This window comes from Amblyraja radiata, chromosome 19 (assembly GCF_010909765.2).
Source record: "Amblyraja radiata isolate CabotCenter1 chromosome 19, sAmbRad1.1.pri, whole genome shotgun sequence".
In the NCBI taxonomy this organism is placed as follows: domain Eukaryota; kingdom Metazoa; phylum Chordata; class Chondrichthyes; order Rajiformes; family Rajidae; genus Amblyraja; species Amblyraja radiata.
The window spans coordinates 6,245,212-6,262,802 of record NC_045974.1 but is presented as its reverse complement, the minus strand read 5'-3'; the positions used below and the strand labels follow the sequence as shown (position 1 = coordinate 6,262,802).

The 17,591-nt window shown below is 36.4% G+C and overlaps 1 protein-coding gene across 1 annotated transcript in view; it reads right to left on the bottom strand.

Moving 5' to 3' along the window:
• Positions 1-17,591, bottom strand: part of atxn10 (ataxin 10) — a 113,788-nt gene that overhangs the window by 77,473 nt on the left and 18,724 nt on the right. The window contains exons 6-9 of the mRNA XM_033037549.1: positions 17,087-17,167; positions 16,165-16,342; positions 15,369-15,477; positions 11,276-11,445 (exon numbers count right to left, since the gene is read on the bottom strand). Of these exons, the coding sequence (XP_032893440.1) occupies positions 11,276-11,445; positions 15,369-15,477; positions 16,165-16,342; positions 17,087-17,167 (538 nt within the window). The remainder of the gene's footprint in view (positions 1-11,275; positions 11,446-15,368; positions 15,478-16,164; positions 16,343-17,086; positions 17,168-17,591) is intronic.

The window sequence follows — 17,591 nt, the reverse complement described above, 5'->3', positions numbered from 1 at the left end:
GTTACTGCATATTAATTTATTGTATTATTGATAATTACATATTTATTTGTTGTACTATTGCATTAATGGGTCAGTAAGCTGCAGCAGTAAGAATTTCAATGTCCAGGTACATTTGACAATTACATACTCTTGACTCTTCACTGTCACTGTTGAATGTTAAGGAATTGCAGCTGATTCTACCTGACTTATCAGTATTAGCATTTGAGGTGAACTCAAAAACACAAATTTAATTGATACATGAGCATCAGGCTTTTCACCAGCTCAAAGTGACTTTGAAATGGATGCTATGGTAATAGTAAACTCTCTCCAAATATCAAGTTAGCAACAAGTTAAAAGCAACAACTATTAATTTACATGTACGGTAACAACTGTCTATCGCTATGCACAACCTCTAGCACAACCGACAGCTTCTAACAGCATAAATATCAGCTGCTCTCAAAGCCCCTCGGCCCAAGTACGCGCCGACCAGCGATCCCTGTACACTAACACTATCCTGCGCACCAGGGGAAATTTACCATTTTAATTACCGAAGCCAATTAACCTACAAACCTGTACATCTTTGGAGTGTGGGAGGAAACCGGAACACCCAGAGAACACCCACGTGGTCACGGGGAGAACATACTAACTACGTACAAACAGCACCCGCAGTCGGGATTGAACCTGGGTTCCTGGCTCTGTTAGGCAGCAACTGTTAGGCAGCAACCGCTATGCCACCCTTGCTAAAGTATTAAACTAAATCTCGACCTGAAAATAGCCAAATCATTCAAACAAAAGTAGAGCCAATTTTTTCACACTGAAATTATGCTTACTGGAAATTTCTGAGTGATGGGGTTATTTTGAATTATATACCTGATGTCACAAGAATACTGCAAACTAAATAAGTCAACAGCAAATTGATTTAGTTATACAGGAATTTTAAACTTTAGGTCCTTTATTATCAAATATTTGGAACTTACATTTTAAACCAATTAATACAATTTTTATTTTGCTGCATATAACTGTCTTCCCTATTACTAACAGCTTCTAAGTTCAGCAGTCTTTTTGCTAATATCTTATCCTGAAATTGAAAATACTTCCACATAAAATTGTCTCATCTTCAAGAGCACCCCCTAGTGATAGCATTGACTACCACAGCAGTATCCACACATGGCCGTGTCACATAGAATATAGAACAGCACAAGACAATAAGTGCTGGAGTAACTCAGCGGGTCACGTAGGAGAACATGGATAGGTGATATTTTGGGTCAGGAACTTTCTTCAGTCTTACTCCGCACTTTGTGTCCTTCTGTGTATTAACCAGCATTTGCAGTTAGTTTAGAGATACAGCGCGGAGATTTCGGCCCACCGAGCGACCAGCAATCACCACACACTAGCACTATCCTACACACTAGGGACAATTTACAATATTTACCGAAGCCAATTAATCTAAACCTGTACGTCTATGGAATGTGGGAGGAAACCGGAGCACTTGGAGAAAACCCACACGGTCACGGGGAGAACATACTAACTCCATACAGAGAGCCCCCATAGACAGGATCAAATCCAGGTCTCTGGCGCTGTAAGGCAGCAACTCTATCGCTGTGCCGCCGTGCCGCCTCTAACACTCCACATTTCTTCTCTCCTTATAACTAATAGCCTCTCATGCAGATGGCATTCTGGTAAACCTCTTCTGCATCCTCTGCAAAACCTTGACATCTTTCCTATAATGGGGGGACCAGAACTGCACACATTACTTCAAATATGGTCTAACCTAAGTCCTATAAAGCTACAACATGACTTCCTTAATGTTATACTCAATGGCTCATGCATTGAATCCTCCTTTCAATCAGAAATGGTGTCAATGATAACAAGCAGAATTGTGGCTTTTATTTTGGTATTCGAATGGCAACATTGAAATAGAGTGGCTTTTGTGCACAGTGGAAAATCTCCAGTCACTGCCTTTAATGCTAAAACAAAAGGTTCTTGTGCCATGCATAAGACTGGATTAAGAACATAAAGGATGTAACCTGTATTCATATTTGGCAAGATTGATATGCCAGGTGGATAAATCTAAAAAGTCAGAATAAACATGCCATATCATAAACTGTAAAAAGTACTGAACAACTTGAATTCTAATTGAATTACTTTGCTCACCATCTCATGTTTATGAGCAGGCAACTTTAATGTGAAAAACAGCATATATTTTTCAGGAAAAAAGTAGCCACAATGAGAGATTCATATAAATTATATACACCCCAAGGAACAGTTGGGCTGAATGGTCTGTGCCTGTGTTGGATACATGTGGCAAGAAAGCTGCCTGTTTCTAGCAGATTTTGTCAAAAAGAGGCAGCATGAAGATAAAACCATAGGTTTATCAAGATGAAAGCAGGAAAAGTCTGGAATTAATATTAAGGAACGCGAAATCTATTTCTGGAGTTGTTTTCGGAGAGAAGTGTTAGGATTACACAGATATACAAACTGTATGGTAAAACTAAGGGTATTTCAACTGGGCCAAGCACTGGGTTTTTGTAGATGACTCACTTATATGTATGAGAACTGTCTGTGCTATATTTAACTGGCTGGCATCCAGAAATTATCACAAACACAGGGACTAATAGGTCTAAACAAAAGGTTTGGTATTTTGAGGCAGACAGTCAGAATCTTTTTTTTCCAGGGAGGAAATGTCAAAGACTAGAGGGCTTAGCTTTTAGATAAGAGGGGCATAATTTAAAGGAGATGTGCGGGGTATGTTTTATTTTACACCGAGAGTGGTTGATACCTGATAGTGGTGTTTAAGAGGATTTTAGATAGGCACATGGCTGTGCAGGAATGGAAGAATATGGATCATGTTCAGGCAGAGCAGGTTAACCTGGCATCATGTATGGCACGGACATTGTGGTCTACTGTTCTGTTTGGCTATATCACTGTCATCCAAAGCAACACAAGCTGAAATGGATAAAACTAATTCCATCTCTTCCATTAATTCTTAAGAACATATTTAAGAATTTTTCTTTTGTAAAATCCCTAATAGGTATACGAACATAGTACTTTAATTGTTACAATGCAAACAAAATTCACATATGAAATTCCAAAGCTTGGTTATCATTTATATCCAATACAATACAATTTATGCAAGAAGGCTACCTACATCAGAAGCATATTGCTAAAAGGCACAACATTCATTTAAATTAATGGATACAATTACCTCGTTACTCACGCCCATCTCAAAATGATCTTAGTGCTTAACCTTTAGCAAAGAGCGAACTTATGCCTATCATTGCGCCACATGGTTTTCTCCCCCCAAAATCGTCCTTTTATCAGCCATACATGTCTTTCAGTGGATTTACACTAAAAAACTTTACCTCAAACAAGAAATTCATAAAATGTTGCTATAATTGCTTAAAATCACAGAAAACAAATTAATATCTAGGTTTATTCCTTCAAACTACAGGCTCACATAAAGAGGAACATATTGATGTATTTTCAATGAGTTACAGAGCTTCTGACTATAGTTTTAAAGTGTTGACCCAAGTTACCTCTGTCAAAAAGTTCCAAACCAACCGTTTCACTTCCATCAAAATATCAACATGTACGTTCACTTTCATCCAATTTAAAACTTTAGTTTAAGAAAAATTTGTGAAAGCAATAGTTTAAACGGCCTCAACAACAAATTGATGAAGAACCTTTCAACAACTTCACAATATGATTTAAATCTATGGAAGAATACACCAGCCTATTATGTGGTACTTGATGACTGCTTTAACATGGTACAGCCACTGCTGACATTGTTAAAACAGCTGACGGCCCACATTTAAATAATGAGATTTTAAGAAAAGAATTTCTAATTAAGATAAAAGGTAATCACATGAGAAAAAATACAAAATTCCACACTGTTGCAATGCTCTTAACTCTCAGAAAGCTAATTACATAAATCAGGCAAACATAAGAATTCCTCTTAAGTTTGGTGATTTGCATTTTGACCACATCTTATAATGGTTTAGGAAAATAGACCAAAATGCCCTGGAGTAAGTCAATCCTAACCAAGGAAGAAAGTGAAAGCCTTTAAATTACTAGCATGCCTTTTACAAAGAAACCACCAAGTTTAATATTTTGCAAATATTGTGACCACAGTATCATTACGAAGTCAGATGCTACCACACACGTTAAGCTTTTCGAACAACATATTCGTTTGTTAACAGGATTAAACAAAGCACTTGCAAAAGTCCATTCCACTTGACTGAATTTAGCATAACATTGTTGGAAGAGGCATCAATAGCCTTGATACTTCTTTAAAGATCATTACATTTCAATGTTCTTATTTTAAATCTAAAAATCTATATTACTACAATGGAATGTGGCTATAATTCTATAATTTGAATACAGCTTCTCAATTACAATTTAAAATGTCTTCACATCTCTCTTCATAGTTGGGAAGTGTATTAACAATAGCTGCCTTTACTGCCTCTCAACATGGGTGCAAACTTTAGCTAACAGAAACCACAACTTGGATTTTTATTTTTTTTTATTTTTAAAGAATAATGCCATAAATATCAACGCTTTCCAGCTGTGTTACAAAATAAAATACGACACCAAGCCACAGGGACATGAGGGCTAATAATTATGCCATTATGCGCATGAAATTGGCAAATGACGCAGGCAAATGTAAACTAGAGCGCGTAGAGAAGACCAAAAATCCAGAAACACGGGTAACGACCCTTTCTCCACTTCCTTCTGCCACTGTGAAAAATGGAGATCAGAGAAGTGTGTTTGGGTGTGACTGTTCTGGCAGATGATCCGCAGGGGAAAAAAAAAAATCAGGCAGTGAGTCAGGGGTGGAGGGGATGAAAGAACTGAAGATTGAGGCTTGGGGCGATTTTTGAAAAGGAACAGATTCTCTTCAATGCATGGGAAGAATTTGTTTTTTAATGAGTTACAAATGTGTACAATTGTGATTAGTATTTTTCAGCAATACATTCATAAACTCTTTCATAAACATTGTCCAGTGTGATCCTCAGACATTCAGATGAATGTCCGTACAATTATATTCTGTAAACAAAGCGCCAGGGAATAAAATTCTATTTTTGATTTCATTAACATTAGAAAAATGTTCAAAACCATAACAATTGTGGTAGTTCCCTATATTCTGAGAAAAAAGAACCACTTTCAATGCTACATGCACACTCCCATCCGTTTCAGACAGTTGCCCCATCCCGTTCTACACTCTTGGTGCATTTATTTATAAAGAAGCAAACCAGATAGCTTTTTATTCTAATCCAAACCAAACTGATGTTCTGCCAGGGCTGGGTTGGTACATGGCATACTAAATATATTCTAGCTTATTAGGTATAAATTTCATCTCAGATGGAGGACTCTTTGATTCTAAATCAGAAACTTACAGATTCAAATCCTACTGTACACTCTTAAGTTCATAATGAGAGCTATATATCAATGTTTCAGGATTTGGGGTATAGTTGTTTTGGGGGAGACAATTGCCCTCTGAGATGAATTTAAAAGTTTACCTGGTATCATTTAAAAAACAGGGCAAAATTCTTGGCCAATATTTACTCTTCAACCAATATTGCCAAAAGAGATTAACGTGCCATTAAAACATTTTTGAGACATTACTGTTCAATCCAGGCAATCACACCTGGTCCCTCTGTTACAAAATAAAAGCAATCATAATCACTGAACAATGGACGCATGGGAATAATTAACTAGCTAAAAATTCAATCCTATCAAAAGTCAAACCAGAAAAGCCAAGCTGATACTGTTCAAAATAATTAGCCAAAAGCAGAAATTATTTCAATCAAGTGCTATAAAAACTAGAGCACGATAAAATATACAAAATTATCAAGCAATGTCGAACATAAATATATCTTGGGACATCAGTATTTATCACATAACACTATAATATATTATTTCCGTTTAATGATATAATGTGCATTATATTACAAGTGTGTACCACATAAATGTCAATGGAGCAACAGAAGTTGAGCCCATCCCATTGCTTATCGTATTACTATTAATTCAAATTTAAAGGGTACAACATATTCTAATGAGAGTTAAAAGTATTCATGTTTCACTGTAACAGCATACACCATTACTTAAATCAATCAACTGTCCAACAGTAGAGCTGATACAACATTTTCAACACATGATCTTTTTTCCCCAAAAATTATGAGGTCATTGGTACCATGCTGAAGAAAATTAAAACCAGGCAATTCTCCTGCTCCTGATTAAAGATAGAAAAGTGATGAAGACAGATTATTTGACTGCTAATCCTTTCACTCATTGTCAAGGCTGCCATGTCAATAATTAGCTATAAGACAATACGTTTTAAGGCAGCCAATATTGAGGCTCGACATCCTAAACAAGAGTTAATGCTTTTGAGGAAAGAGAAGTAAATGCTAGTAAGAAGGAAAATGTCAATTCAAATAATTACGGTTTTGTAAAAATAATTATTCTTACATACTATCCAAGGAACAACATACTTCAAGCTAAACTAGGTGATAAGCATTCTGCTTTCGGAATGGGGAGAAAGGAAACAGCTTTATTAAACTCAAAACTTTAATTACAATTTCTTTATGTTCTTCATTCTTTATAACATCTGAGGCAACTGCTTATGACAGAATAACATTTTATATGATTAGTGAAAAAATGATGATCAAATGATATTTCAATATATTTTTCTCACTGCACCCAGCCAATCTAATTTTCTTCTCTTGGTTCCCTTACAATATACTATCCATATACCCACTCGATGAGGCTTCCCTGAAATATCAGTGCAGTCAGATTGTAGACCATTAACAGCATGCAATGGGAAATATGAAGATTTCACCAAATGCATAGCCAATGTGGACAATGTCAATACATCAGGACTATTTTACTGCATTGTAGAAGAGACAAGCCTGCATTTCCATTAAACACTGCAATTCTTTTTGAAAATGTGCAGTTATCTCTTGTTACTCGGAGAGTTACAAAGGAATAACTTATTCCCAAGTATAATTTAAAACGTCCAATTTTAAGCAACTCATTATTTTCAGATCGGCAAAAACACCATCTTTCAATTTTCTAAAAGTACTGAATTGTTTCACGTGAGCTCTCCTTTCCCACCTTAAGGACTTGCATTGTTCTATGGCACTGAAAATACCACAATTAAAAAAAGCAAACAAAATGAATGATCTTAATTAATTGTCTTCCGATCAAAGACCTTTTATAGATACAGATATTCGTTGGTGTCAAGTATTTGCCAATTCATATTTTTGTATAGAGGCACAATGAAGTGTAGATGCTGGTATCTTGAGCAAAAGACAAAGCACTGGAAGAACTCAGCGGATCTGGCAGCATCTGTGCAGGGAATGGACAGATGACGTTTCCAGTCTGAACCTCCTTGTCAGACTGATATTTGTTTTAAATAGTTTATGTAATTTGATACAGGCAATAAATTATGTTCCTTTCAAGGGTCTTGGATTTAAAAGTGGGTGGCTGGCACAGAGAGTAAAAAGGAATTTGTAAATTCAAATTTGTTTACATAAATCATGGTTACATTAAATAATCCTATTGTATGTTATAGAAATAATGCAATAGAAACATAGAAACATAGAAATTAGGTGCAGGAGTAGGCCATTCGGCCCTTCGAGCCTGCACCGCCATTCAATATGATCATGGCTGATCATCCAACTCAGTATCCCGTACCTGCCTTCTCTCCATACCCTCTGATCCCCTTAGCCACAAGGGCCACATCTAACTCCCTCTTAAATATAGCCAATGAACTGGCCTCGACTACCCTCTGTGGCAGAGAGTTCCAGAGATTCACCACTCTCTGTGTGAAAAAAGTTCTTCTCATCTCGGTTTTAAAGGATTTCCCCCTTATCCTTAAGCTGTGACCCCTTGTCCTGGACTTCCCCAACATCGGGAGCAATCTTCCTGCATCTAGCCTGTCCAACCCCTTAAGAATTTTATAAGTTTCTATAAGATCCCCTCTCAATCTCCTAAATTCTAGAGAGTATAAACCAAGTCTATCCAGTCTTTCTTCATAAGACAGTCCTGACATCCCAGGAATCAGTCTGGTGAACCTTCTCTGCACTCCCTCTAGGGCAATAATGTCCTTCCTCAGATTTGGAGACCAAAACTGTACGCAATACTCCAGGTGTGGTCTCACCAAGACCCTGTACAACTGCAGTAGAACCTCCCTGCTCCTATACTCAAATCCTTTTGCTATGAAAGCTAACATACCATTCGCTTTCTTCACTGCCTGCTGCACCTGCATGCCTACTTTCAATGACTGGTGTACCATGACACCCAGGTCTCGCTGCATCTCCCCTTTTCCTAGTCGGCCACCATTTAGATAATAGTCTGCTTTCCTGTTTTTGCCACCAAAATGGATAACCTCACATTTATCCACATTATACTGCATCTGCCAAACATTTGCCCACTCACCCAGCCTATCCAAGTAACCTTGCAGTCTCCTAGCACCCTCCTCACAGCTAACACTGCCCCCCAGCTTAGTGTCACCCGCAAACTTGGAGATATTGCCTTCAATTCCCTCATCCAGATCATTAATATATATTGTAAATAGCTGGGGTCCCAGCACTGAGCCTTGCGGTACCCCACTAGCAATCATAAGATCAATCAACCTAAGTTACATTTGTAAGATCAGGAGTATGGAATTCTGAGAATAAGGTGACTAGAACCAACAGTCATTGTCACAGAAAATTAGTCAGCCATTCAGGGCCGAAATGATAAAGGAAATGGCTTCACCTCGATGTTAAGAAATTCTTTGGAATTTTCTGTTCAAAAAGGTTATGGAAGCTCAGCCTGACATGCAGCTTAATCAGAGTAGAGTGATAGATTTTTAGTTATTAAGGGCATTACGGAAAAGGGAGTTATTGAAGGAAAGAGTTGCTGACACACAAGGTCTGCCAAGATCTACTTGAATCATAGAGCCAAATGCATCCTTTGTGCTTCACTGTTCATATGTGCTTATGAAATGTTATCTATTTTCTCTATCTTCACAATTGCTGGTTGGCCTACTGAGTGTTTAATGCATTTTCAGTTTTTATTTTGTTTCCAGTTCCTGCAGATCTTTTTTTTTTCCATTCACATACATAAGTTTTATTTATGAATTCAAAAATCCAATGCAAACCTCATTCCAACTATAGTTAATATTGAGTTCAAAAGAATCATGTTCTATCTTGTCACCAATTTATTTGAAATTTAGTAAAATCTCCTTCACTGGAGTTCTGAGCTCCCCAGCCACGCATAAAACATGTTTGAACAAATGACATTCGACAAAAAACATATTTTAATAGGATTTGTACCGCCAATATAAATCAGTATGAGTAGCTTGACCCAAGTCACAGAGATAAAGCCACCTCAAAATTGCACATATCCCACTTTCACGTTGCTATTATTTTTAGCAGCTCCATTGCTTTTGCAATGTATGTTTCTTTTGACACATTTTTCTATAGTTCTAAATACCTCCCATGAAGAAAATCCTAAATATGAATGAATATAACCTACAATTGCAAGCCTAAAGAAAAGTATGTAGAAAAAAACCGCAGATGCTGGTTTAAATCAAAGATAGGCACAAAAAGCTAGAGTAACTCAACGGGACAGGCAACATCTCTGGAGAAGGAAAAGTATTATTTGTTCGTGATATGTCACCATCAACAAGGATTTACAATTGTATTGTTGCAATTGTATTACCTAACTACAGTGCATATAGTTCAGTGACAATCCTATTATATATTAGGCACAATCATACCAAGTATAAAAGTGTAAGACAGTAGACCACACTGGGTCAACACACAAAAATCTCCACCTTTTGGGCGCCATCTTGAACCCTTCAAGTCGGAATTTTTTTTAAATGTTAGTCTTAACTTAGCCATAAAGGCCTGTAATTAGAATGTAGTTTGCTAGAATGAGAGGAAAATATTAACCTAACTGAAAAAAATCCATCCATTTAAAAACTTCACAGAAAAGCACATCCAGTAATCTGTAAACTTCAGCTCATCCTAAACTGTTGCCGATATTTTGTTGTACATCTATTATTGATAACCTGTGTTGCTAAACTGTATTAGTTCCTTATCCTGCAATACCCTGCATTTAAAATTCTTACTCAGAGTTCAAAGCCAGGCCGTGGCTTTTCCTACCTCAGATACTCCCTGCATGTTTCCAATTCCAGCATCTTACAACATTATTGTCTATTTCTCCACCAATGCCAGTTAATATTGCTAAGCCTAAACTTTGGAATTTTGTCAATAAACATGTGTCTCCAATTCTTCTTTTTTCCCTTTAACATATTTCTCAAAACTCTCTCTTCAGCCAACCTTTGTACACATGCAGTATTGAAATACAATATCTTTAAAATAACCTTTGAAAGAATGATTCCAAAGTTAGAATTTCACCTGAGATATAAAGCAATGGATCATAAATTGCCCTAGTTTCAATTTTGCTGTGTTCATCATACCAATTGTAGTGATTTTGATGAAATCAATGCAAGAGATTACTAATCGACACTAATAAGAAATTAGAAATTAGAAACACAATTTTGGTATTTAATCACAAGCTCAAATCTAAAGGGATGTTTCTGGGGTTTGAGTAAATTATTCAAATCTATAATTATTTGATGACAAAGATACATAAATAATTGAATGAAGAAGACCATATGTAAATAATATTACTTTGAGGTCATTATTTTCCCCTCAGGCAATGCTTGCATCATTCAGTTGAGAGGATGTTCTTTTATCCACACCTTTGATCTTGTACACACTGTGCAAAAGGAAGAGTTTTTCTCTCCTTACATTTAATAACACCAAAGTCATTTGTAGCCCCCAGTAACAGTGAATAGCTATCTCTACAGGGATCAAAGCTCAAACAAGGACAGTCTTTTATTTACCGATATACATTGTTGCTTTCACCAGATAAATCAGAGCTTTGAAATAAACGAGAGAATGAGTTGTTCAATGTCCAGCACTGAAGGGGACTTTATATGATTTTGGGAGGGCATCGATGAAGGTCATGTTCTAGATTACCAAAAGCATTCCATAATCAGTGATTGGGTTTGATCCTTTGATCTACTGACCTTCAATAAATTAAAATATTTTTAACTCTAATAATTCAATAATCAATTTCAACAATATATTTCCAAAATAAACAAAGTATTTCCATTAAGATTCAGATCATTTACTTCTAGATTAAGTGTAAAACTTCTCAGATCTAAACTCACCATCTCCAGCGTAATTCCAGGGAAAGTCCTTTTTCTATGTTAAATGCTCAAGTTAAAAGTTCTCACCTTATCTTTGTTTTCCTTGTTGTTGTAGCAAAGATTCCCAATCAGATGGATGAGATGTGCTTTAAATCCAACTGCAGGATGAGTAATCTGATTGGTGAATGATAAAGATTGGGATGCTGTAAAAATATTTTTGCTTTGCCTTCCTACAAGGCGGGTCTCATACAAAAGCTCTGCAACAAGAAATTAAATTTAAGAATAATATAAATTAATATCCATCATCCTTTCAAAGTAATGAGGCAGTTTAAATAAAAGATCATTACACATTTTCATACGTTATATCTATTATCTATATCCCTACCCAACCAGCCTAATGGCCCTCTCTCTTTTACCCTTCCACAATTTAACACATCTATTAGTTGTAAACTTTATCAGTAAATAAAGTTTGAAGTTTAGCGTGGCTAATAGTAAAAAAAGCCAGGCTTCAAGTCAACCACATAAAGCTACATTTTGAACTTTATTTACTGATAGATTTCAGGCCACTACACCCTTCAAATATGAACCTCCATTTAATTAAGACAGTACATCGTTGGTAAGCTTTCACCCGCTTGCTTAACGGGAACCTAGCTATCTCTACTTTAAAAATATTCAAGACCTTGCTGCTATTGCCCTTGGAGAAGAGTTCTAAGGAGTCGGGAGCCTTTGGGAGAAAAAGTGTCATAAAAAGTGTCATAATATAGATATTATTAATAACCGTTGACCCTTAATTCTACATTCTCCCACAAAAGGAAATAAACTTTCCATAATCACCCTGTCAAGAAACCAATTGCTCTTGCAAGTTTCAAATCAAATCCCCTCTCACCTTTCTAAACTCACAGCAGACACAAGCTGAGTCTGTCTAATCTTTCTTCACAAGACAACCTGACCATTCCAGATATCCGTCTAGCAGACCTTCCTTACGCAGCTTCTAACACATCATCCTTCCTTAAATAATATTGTAAATAGCTCTCCAGATGTTGTTTTACCAATGCTCTAACTGAAGATAATCTCCTTACTTTCACATTCCGTTCCTCTAACAATTAACAATAACCAGCTGTTCAGCTTTCTTAATTACTTGCGGCACCTACATATCGGTCTTTTTGAAATCATGCTTTAGGGCAACAGAAAGCTCTGCTTTTTAAAACTCCACAATCACTTGTCATTTAGTTAATATGCTTTGCCAATTTTATTCCTTTGTATCCCTAATTCTTTCGCAAAGTATACCAGCAGCTCTTCCATTTCTTATTTTCTACATCAGTTTCATGGTTTCATTCAATGTTTTTTTCTTTTTATGTAATGTGGAGATATTTTACTTTCTCATCATGGCATAATTTATTTTTTAAGATTTCAGATTAGATTGTGGCTATTGTTTTTCCAATTATTTAGATTTATCTCAACAGTTTTGATCCTACCGAGCACCAGTGCTTCCTTCCTTTATTTGAACAGTCTAAAACTAACTGGGGAAATAACCTCCATTTCCTTAATACAAATATCTAGCCTTCCTTTTTTGCCAGTGATTGGGCAAGTTTTCCCCGTGCAGTGGGCAATACTTAACTGTAAATTAATATTACTAAAACTGATCACAATTTTTTTCAGGCGTTTGCTGGGTTAATTATAACTGTATTTCATAAGTATCTTGTTGATTCTCACATCGTGAAAAGATGAGGCAAGAAAATTCAAGTTCTCAATTTTCTATTCTCATCAATACTTAAAAGAGTAATTGTGACTTTGCCAAAAAAACTCCTATCAACATTATGACTGCGAATCTGAATTTGGGAATAATTTTTTGTTTAGCTTATCATTGTCATGTCTCCAACAACCTTCCTATGAGATAGGTATGATTCCAGTGAAGTCACAGAGTCATACAACATGGAAACAGACCTTTTTGCCCAATTGGCCCAAACTGTCCAAGATGCCCCATCTACGCTAGTCTCACCTGCCCATGTTTGGCCTATACCCCTCAAAATCTTTTCTATCCATCTACCTGTCCAAATGTCTTTTAAATGTTGTTACAGCACCTGCCTCAACTATCTCCTCGGGCAGCTTGCTCCATACACCATTACCCTCTGTGTGATAAAATATTCGCCCAGGTTCCTATTGTATCTTTCCCCTCTTACCTTAAACCAATGTCCTCTGGTTGTTGATTTCCCAACTTAGATAAAAAAGACTGTGCATTCACCCTATCCATTCCACTCTGTGCATTCACCCTATCTATTCCTGAGTGTATTTACTGATTTTGATTTGTACTGAATGCTTTCCCTTCATTATAGTGACACTTGCATAGAGAATTGCCATGTGCATTGTCAAATAGGCATCAGCAGTTCGATGGCCTCAGAAGTTCTGAAGCTGTCAGAACAAGGACACGCATTGGTATGTCTTCTCATTAATTTAAATATGAAATCCTAACTGAGTCTGCGCCTGGTTCTGGTGGTTAAATAAATGATTAGTTAATTTAACTAAATGTAAAATCATGAATCAAAAAATGGGAAAAAATAGTGGAGAAATAAAAGACACAAAAATTATGTTAACATAATTAAATCTGCAATGATAATTACAGTACATAGAAATTAAACTCCACAGATGCAAAATTAAATTTTAAGAGGTTGTTATTTGTAATTAAAATTTATGACACCATCAAAGGCAAGCTTACATTAGGACTGATAAATCCTCACATTTTTGGCAGGTTTACAGTACAAATAAAGGATTTTCACATCCATTATGTTTATTTGCTAAGCATATTGGTCATATATCTGTGTGATGAAAATTGTGAGGAGCAGAGGATAAAAATGAAATTGGACAATACATTTCCTTGGTTGATACCAAATAATTTACTCAGAGCACAGAACCTCACTTGTTACTTTAATTCCAAAATCTAGATCAGATATCTTTAGAGTCCAGAGAGACAGCATGGAAACTGGCCCACAGGTCACACTGACCATCTACCCGGTTACACTAGTTCTGCTATTCCACTTTTGCATCCACTCCATGCACACTAGAGTCAATTTACAGAGGCCAATTAACCTACAAACTTGCGCGTCTTTGGGATGTGGGAGGAAACTGGAGCACCCGGCGGAAACCTATGCCGTCACAAGGAGAACCTGTACATTCCATATGGAGTTTGCAGGTCAAAATCTAACACGGGTCTCTGGTGCTGTGATACAGCAGCTCTACGGCCCCCATTTGCATTATGTCATCCAAAACATATCCTAACCATTCTGAAAGTATCATAACTTGAAATACTTAATTCTCAGTTCTAATCCAACTGGCACAAAATGTTCTAGTTCTGCTTTTCATTAAGACATATAATTTTATAGATTGTTCTGGTTTATTACCTAATATTGCTGATGTTGCCTAAAGTGCTCTAGAATTTGTTCCAGACAAGTCAGCTAAATCTGCATTAGCATGAGTTTCTGCATGTTAAAATTAGGGCAACCAGCATCTGCTGTTCCTTCTTACACAATATTATCAATCATTGAGTAAATCTAAAATTTCTGCTAAGCTAATGAAAGAATAATCACTGCAATTTTTTAACATTTTAAATTATTTAGATTGCTTTGAAATATTTTTGGTTACCCTTTTTATTTTTGTGTTTTCTCTTTGTTAGAGTGGCATCATGAATATTGCCTTTCCATTCTCTTTTTCAAGATATTCTTACTGCCTCTTTTACTTAGAAATATAACATCTAAACTATCCAACGTTTTAAAGTGATCTCTTATAAGATAGTTTGTTCTTGTGGTTTACAAATTGCAGACACTGACATACTCATATGTTTTGTTTTAACAAAATTCACTGCTACAATAACTGCTGCAGAAAATAAATAACTAAATATTTTTGATTTTGGAACTGCAGATGCAGGTTTTAACCGAAGATAGACACAAAATGCTGGAGCAACTCAGCAGGACAGGCAGCATCTTTGGTGAGAAGGAATGGGTGACGTTTCAGGTTGAGAAGAAGGATCTCGACCCAAAACGTCACCCATTCCTTCTCTCCAGAGATGCTGCCTGTCCTGCTGAGTTACTCCAGCATTTTGTCTTACTTCATGGACTGCTTTATACTAAATATTTTATTAGCTTTTATTTAATCTAATTTAAAAGATGTAGCTTTGTTTTGCACTTACTAACAGTGGTCTCTACCAGAGCAGGCGAGTTCTGCAAATAGCTGAATTTTTCGTGGTTTGAGGTCGTTTCACAGAGAATATCAAGAAGCTTGATTACAATGAGAGCATCCTGTGCCAAAAGAAAATTAAATGGCAGACTTTAATAGACAGGAAATTATCCATGGCGATAAAGTCAAAAATAATAGAACCAAATCACAGATACAATGCATCTTTTTGCAATTAAATGAATGTTCTATGACAAGTTTAGCTCAACACTAAGAATGTTAGAAAAGAGAACAGAAAATGCTGGAACTGCACAATGGAGCAAGCTGCATCAATGTCGAGAGAAACCACATTCAGGTTAACCATATAATAAAAATGAACTGCAGATGCTGGATTATAAACCGAAGATAGACACAAAATGCTGGAGTAACACAGCAGGTCGGGCAGCATCTCTGTAGAAAATGGATAGGTGACATTTCAGGTCGGGATCCTTCTTCAAACCCAATTATTATTTCAAGTTAACCATTTCAGGTTAACAATGCCATCAGCACTGGATCAAATCATTAATAACATGAGAAAATAAAAATATTTCAAACAAATATGAAAGCACTTTGACTTTTTATGGCACATTGCAACTTCCAGACTAACAATGAATACAGCATTGTCTGATAAAAATTCTCCCACTTATATTTCCTCCAAGCCCAAAGTTTGTTTCTTTACTTCTCCTATTACCACCCATTTTTGCCTTGCAGTGTCAGCCCATCTATCACTTAATAAATGCCATCACCAGGAAATGGACAATTCTCCACCCTACCTCATCTTCTGCATCGGAGGTATCAGAGGCATATTTCAACACTGCCATACATTTCTCTACGAAGCAGGCTGCCAGGAATTGCATTAGTCTGACAGGAACAGGCAGGTCATCACTGCCAGCTGGAATTTCCAGATTCTTGTCACTCAGCTTTGCGGAGATTAGCTCCAAGATGATAATTCTGCAACAAAAGATTAAATGCACCATGTTTGCTTCTGAGTGTCTAGTAATTCATATCCTTGAATTGTTGGCAATTTATGATTTACTCCTGAATATTCTAATAGCTAATAATAATTGACCCCAATTTTGTAACAATAATGATGGAGAAACTATCAGGGAGCACTGTCATTACACCAAAAAAGCCATATCAATGTTTCCTGCCATTATGTAATGACATTGAAAGCAAGTTTCAGTTTCCTGTGCGTGCTTTGTTTAAAACAGTGATTCAGTATTCACACAGTGTGGTGATTTTTAATTCTTCAGGGTAATGAAGAGAAACAAATGCATTATGAATATTTCTGGTGTTTCTGAATTAGTTGTGTGTTCTCATAAAACCTATGTGCAGTAAGCCACTTGCTGGTGTACCTATACATAAATGTTGTTTAGCAAACATTTTGGCCCCTTGGAGGGTGATGGGTATATGAAACGCACTGTCAGAGGAAAGGTTGAGGCATGTACCATAATAGCATTTAAAAGACACTTGGACAAGTACATGGATAGAACAGGTTTAGAGGGATATGGGCCAAATGCAGGCAATTGGGAATAGCTTAGATGGGACATCTTGGTCGGCATGGACAAGTTGGGCCGAAGTATGAATGCATGTTGTATAATTCTATGATAATGATGTTTAGAGCAAGAAGGCTGTGAATAGCCAGGACCAAAGATTTAAGAAACAGTAACAACCCAAATTACAGCTTTAACCTACCTTCCTTGATTGTTCCATTTTGTGTAGATTGCAGACACCAAATCTGGACATTTCAGAAACTGTTCCGTCACAATCAGAAAGCTGGAGAGAGAATATTAAGCCCCAGTTCAGCAATACACTCTTCAATTATATACTTTTCTTACAGCAAACAATTTAACACAATTCAATATAATGCCTTTTCTGATGAAAACTTAATACACATTGTTAAAACAAATACAGACACCCAACTTCAAAAAAGAATCATTTTAGTGGCAAGTAGCGTATTGTCTCTTGAAAAATCCATTGTAAGTTTTTGATTTTCAAAGTTTATAGAAATTCAAAGTAATTTAAAAACGGCAATTTATTTGGACCTATAATTCCACCCTTGCTTCAAATCTTCTGACCTAAATAAGGGAATGCCTAAAATATAGATATTTGGCTGGAGAACAATCATAGTTTGATGTCAAGGTTAACACTCCGTTCAAAGATGTCAACAAGGCAGTGTAAATTATTGCACTGCCACTAG